The 5,279-nt window shown below is 34.4% G+C and overlaps 1 protein-coding gene across 1 annotated transcript; it reads right to left on the bottom strand.

Annotated features, from left to right (window-relative positions):
• LOC107813957 (cationic amino acid transporter 6, chloroplastic-like) lies at window positions 1-4,438 on the bottom strand. The gene is made up of 5 exons (XM_016639278.2): window positions 4,048-4,438; window positions 3,718-3,940; window positions 2,875-3,205; window positions 2,238-2,466; window positions 1-856 (listed from the first exon to the last, which is right to left on the bottom strand). Exons 1-5 carry the CDS (start codon window positions 4,403-4,405, stop codon window positions 300-302), a joined length of 1,698 nt encoding a protein of 565 aa, XP_016494764.1. The 5' UTR covers window positions 4,406-4,438; the 3' UTR covers window positions 1-299.
• Between the last annotated feature and the right edge of the window lie 841 nt (window positions 4,439-5,279).

Below are 5,279 nucleotides of genomic sequence, written 5' to 3'. Positions count from 1 at the left end.
ACAAAGTTCATAAAATATCAAAATCAAAGTTTAGCTAAAATTTTCCTCTAATTTTTTCCTATTCAAAATAGAAACTTGCTTACAAGAAAGTCAAACAAAAAAAATTACTATGAGAAAAAGGTGGAAGCATATGGATATACAATTTTCCAAATTACCATATAATAAAGAAATTAAAATTTTCCTTCTTAATCATCTCACCCCAGTTTGCAAGATGATCTCATACTTTATATTAATATTGCTTTGGCTTCAGCAATATTATTACTGCAATTGCTAAATAAAAATATCACATGCACCTTGCATTAAAGAACTTGGATTTCAACCTTAGCAGTTTGTTGAGTGTTCACATTATTATCAACAACTACCATCTCCATTTCTTCTGCATGATATGTTGAGTGGACACCATAAACTACATAAAATAATGTTATTAAAGCAGCCCATATTCCAAATCTTTTGTATGCCACCATTTTCAAAGTTGTCATGAGAAAAACATTAAGAAAAATGGATATTGTAGCAGGCCATGGCATCAAAGGAACCAACCAACTATCTGGTCGTTGTACGACGACCAGAGGAACCAAATACTGGAAAATGAATGTCATAGAAATTGTAAGGGTAGCGAATAAGAGGAGATTCCACCATTGTAATTTGAGTTTCCATGCTAAAGAGAATGCAAATGAAGTGCATGAAAGAAGGAAGAGGAAGAAGAGAGTGTGAAGTGGTGGATTTTTGCTAAGGATAACATATCGACGGAATATTAGTGCATTGGATACTAAGTAGAATACTAGTAATGTGCCAATGGAAATCATTTCTATCACAATTTCAAGTTCTGTGAATAGTGCAATTGATGCTTGGCATATACCTGCAAAATAAAATAAAATGTAACAAAAACTATGAAATGTAGATGCCTTGTTGAAGTTCTCGACTTAAATAAAAAAAAAACAACAATAACAACAACAACAACGAACAACAACAAACCAGGGGGATCTCACAAGTGGGATCTGGGAAGGGTAATGTGTATGTGCAGACCTTACCCCTACTCCAGAACAGTGACGGAGCCAGGATTTTAATTAAGGGGAGTCAAAATATAAAGAAATAAACTCACCAAGAAGACAAGGGGTATCATTATATACTATATATACATATTTAAAAAAAGTATCGAGCTATACAATATAATTTTCCGGCGAAGGGGTGTCGGTTGATACCCCTTTGGTGCTTGTGGCTCCGCCAATACTCTGGATGAATAGAGAGACTGTTTCCGATCAACTTAAATAAAAGTTATTCTTAATTTGATGCCTATGGAAAATAGACCATTTAGAAGAAAAGGAGGGAGACTTTCTTTCTCATTAATAAAAAGATCAGACTTAATTAATGACTTGTAGGTTGAATTAGCCAGGTTTCTTGTGATATAAGCTTGTTCAGAAAGGTGTTTTATTCTTCCATATACGACTCTTTGTGAAGACAACTGTGCTTCCAAGTTAATTAATCTTCACTTTATTGTCACTACGGAAAACAAATGAAAAGAAAGAAAGAAAAGAAACAACCACCCTAAACATACAAACAAAAAAAAGGTCTCCTTTGATTTTGACAAGAGGATAAATAATTGATTATACATATGGGGCTCTAAGAAACCAAAGTTAATAAGTAGGGACTAGCTTGTGAGAGCATATCTAGAATACATATATATCTCATTCTATAACAGCTGTATCATCATGAGAACTATCATTTAGACCACCATGTACTCACATGTTTTCGATACGACGGTATAACCACTCTCAAAATAATAATAAAAATATATATAAATTTTATACATTTTTGCGGCTACCGAATATAGTTAAACCTTTCTATAACAGCCTCGTTTGTTCCGAATATTTTTAGATGTTATAACGAAGTGTTGTAATATAGAACATATATTATAGCATAACATGAAAATTGGTTCCAAAAAAGCTTGACTTTTATAGTGAAGTGTTGTTATATAGAGATATTGTTATAGAGAGATTTGACTGTATAAATAATTTCGGTCGCAGACTAAATGTGATTATCTTTGAACAAAATTCTACTAATATATTTAGGTAATGATAGTTGTCTAATGGAAGTAAAGATTTCCCATCATTATATTCTCTCATGCTAAAAGGCCATGAGAGATCAATCCAATACATCTTCTTGTAAATGATGGATTAATGTGCTAGAAAATATTAGGCTAGTGCGTTATGGATATTGAATGGAAAAAAATTTCTACTTACCTAAAACAATAGTAGCATTAAGTGGAGTGCCTGTTGTTGGATGTACTTGGGCAAACCAAGAAGGCACAAGCCTAGCCCTCCCAATGACACAAAGGTATCTTGCTTGTCCAAGCATGGCTACTAATAGAGATGCCACAATCCCCAAACATGCACCAGCCCCTACTACATTGCTTGCCCACTTCCAACCCATTTGCTGAAAAACTGCTGAAAATGAAGCTCCTTCTGGGATCTACCAAACATTCGAAGAATAGTTTAATTTCTATACACCGACAGTATTCATAAATTTGCTACACAAGTCATGACTATAAAGTAACTGTCTATAATAAGTGAAACTAGTTGCATGAAAATAATGCATGCAATCTGTTATATGTAAAATTTCATAGTGTACATATTCTTTATATCGTACAACTGCAACAATAAATCCAGTATAATCCTACAAGTGGGGTCTGAAAAGGTAATGTATACGTAAACATTAACCGCTATCTTAAAAAGGTAGAGCTAGAGGTTGTTTCCAGTAGTCTCTCGTCTCAAGAAAATGTTCTTTATACTGTATATAAGTTAAATCTTTGGAAAGCGAGTAATGGCCTTATATAGAGTAGGAAGAAAAATGAACATGATGGAAAGTTGAATGACATACCATGTTATAAGGTACCAAAAGGCACAAAGATAATGCCATGAGACAATAGAGGGCAGAGACAATGAGGACTGAGCCAACAATTCCCACTGGTAGAGTTTTTGAAGGGTTTCTTATTTCTTCAGCCATTGTTGAGACTGTATCATATCCAATATAGCTAAAATAAACTATGGCTGCTCCATCAAGAATTCCTCTAACACCATATGGAGCTATTCCTCCTGGCTTTACTAAGTTTTCCACTCTTCCATTGCAAAAGCCAGCAATAATTATAAATCCAAAGAAAACCACATGGAACATTGTCATTACCAGGTTCAACATTGAGCTTTCCTTAGTGCTGCAAAATTACCAAAAGATATACACCCCACATCACTATCACAAACCACTAGACGAAATGTTAACTATAAAACTAAAAGAAAATGATATTCCATGTTTGACCAATAATTTTTCCAAGCACACTAGGGAAAGAAAGAAGACATGACTTTGTATTTCTCCCATTAATTCATTTAGTGGAAAGTATATTGACTATTAGAAAAACAAGGTTTGCTGAAGGTAGGTAGCATATATCACGACGGAGCCAGAATTTTAAGTAAGGGATGTCAAAATATAAAGAAGTAAATCTACCTATAAATCAAGCTAAGAGGAGTCAATATACAATATATGCATAAAAAGTAATCCGTTACCTAGTACATTAATTTTTCGGTAAAGAAGCGTGAATTGACACCCCTTAAATGCATGTGGGTGGTATCGGTGAAAATAACTTTGAGGTGTACGCAAACTGGCTCAAACCGACCGTTATTTTAAAAATTGTTAAGAAAGCCAAGCATGAAAGCAAGATAGTTAACAAACCTATGACACAAGCAAATAGTGAGGACAATAATCAATGCAACAGCTGAGAAATCCAACATGTCGTAACCATCCATTAAACCATGTACATGAACTCTCCATGAGTTTGGGTCATTCCTACCAAACGCACAAGACAAATACTCCGTAAAACTTCTTGACACAGCAGCATTTGACAACACATATTCCATTAATATATTTGCTCCAGCAAAATAACCCACAAATTCTCCTGCACCCACCTTCACCATGTTAATTCAATAACCCCATAAAATTTAACTTATATACACTAACAATAAATATTACATTAGTAAATTATTTTGACCTTTTTGTACATACCAAAAGTAACGCGAAGATAACTGAAAGCACCTCCGGCAACAGGGACGTCAACAGAGAACTCAGTATAGCACAAGGAAGAAAGAAGTGCTGATATAGCAGCTATTATATATGAGATGAAAACAGAAGGGCCAGAAGTTTTACGAGCAACTGGACCAGTAGTAACAAAAACTCCAACGCCAAGCATTCCTCCAACTCCAAGAGCTACTAAATCATACCATGTTAGTTTTCTTTTCATGTCAGCACCAGACCTTAGCCTCACTTTGTTAAGCTCTTGGTCTGGTGTCCATGTCGCTAACATTCTTTTCTTTAGCTTTTGTGGTGTTTTAGAGAAAGAATGAAGGTAAGTGGAGAAAACCATTTTTTGGTTAATGAGTGCGTGGGTTCTTTAGATTTCAATGTCAAGGTTTTATATAAGCAATGATAAGAACATCTTTTTGTAGTTATACCTTTTTATTAACTGTATTATCTAAAACTCATTGGCTCGACTAATTTTTATTTGTGAAAAGTAGGCCCACTAAAGAAATAAAGTGCTATTTACCAAGACATTCTCCGTTCTTAAGAATTAGGGCGTGGAGGTCGAGAATTATGATATAAGATTAGTAGATAATCGAACGTAATTATGATCTGTACCGGGGTATTAGGGTTAGTATGGTAGTGTTTTGTTGTTCTTAGATTGTTAATTTTAATGTTGTTATTCTTATTTCCTTCCGCGTCGGTTTCTTAGTATCTTTATTGTGATCAATGCTTGTTGTTACTGCAGATTCTTTTCACCTATTTTCTCGCTCTTATTTTGCTATTATTATTTTTTCTGGCCCTAGTTTATTGTTGATATTGCATATACATTAGTCATTATCCTCCTCAGACTCCACTTTGGGACTTAATTAGGTCTATTATTGTTGCATTCTCTATTCCTAAGACTAAAAGTAGCCTCTAATTAAGAATGAAGGGACTAGACAAATTACTTATGCAATGCACTTTTGCCAATAAATTAAAGGTTGATGGATAGAAACACCAAAAGGGTGTTCTCTGATTTGCTTGAAAGTACAAACTTGTCCTCTGGTTCTTTTTTGGGTGACCATTATACCCTGCTGATTTATTTCTCCTTTATCCTCTCTTTCTCCCTCCCCCAGCTTTTTAGAGTACCAAGACTCAAAAAGACACATGCACTGCTCTTTGGAGAATTAAGCATGCAAATAAAGGTGGAAAAAGGTCCAAGGTTTTTGAAAATTAAT

The sequence above is a fragment of the Nicotiana tabacum genome, chromosome 1, assembly GCF_000715075.1.
Source record: "Nicotiana tabacum cultivar K326 chromosome 1, ASM71507v2, whole genome shotgun sequence".
Classification (NCBI taxonomy): domain Eukaryota; kingdom Viridiplantae; phylum Streptophyta; class Magnoliopsida; order Solanales; family Solanaceae; genus Nicotiana; species Nicotiana tabacum.
This window is presented reverse-complemented; position numbering and strand designations above follow the sequence as displayed.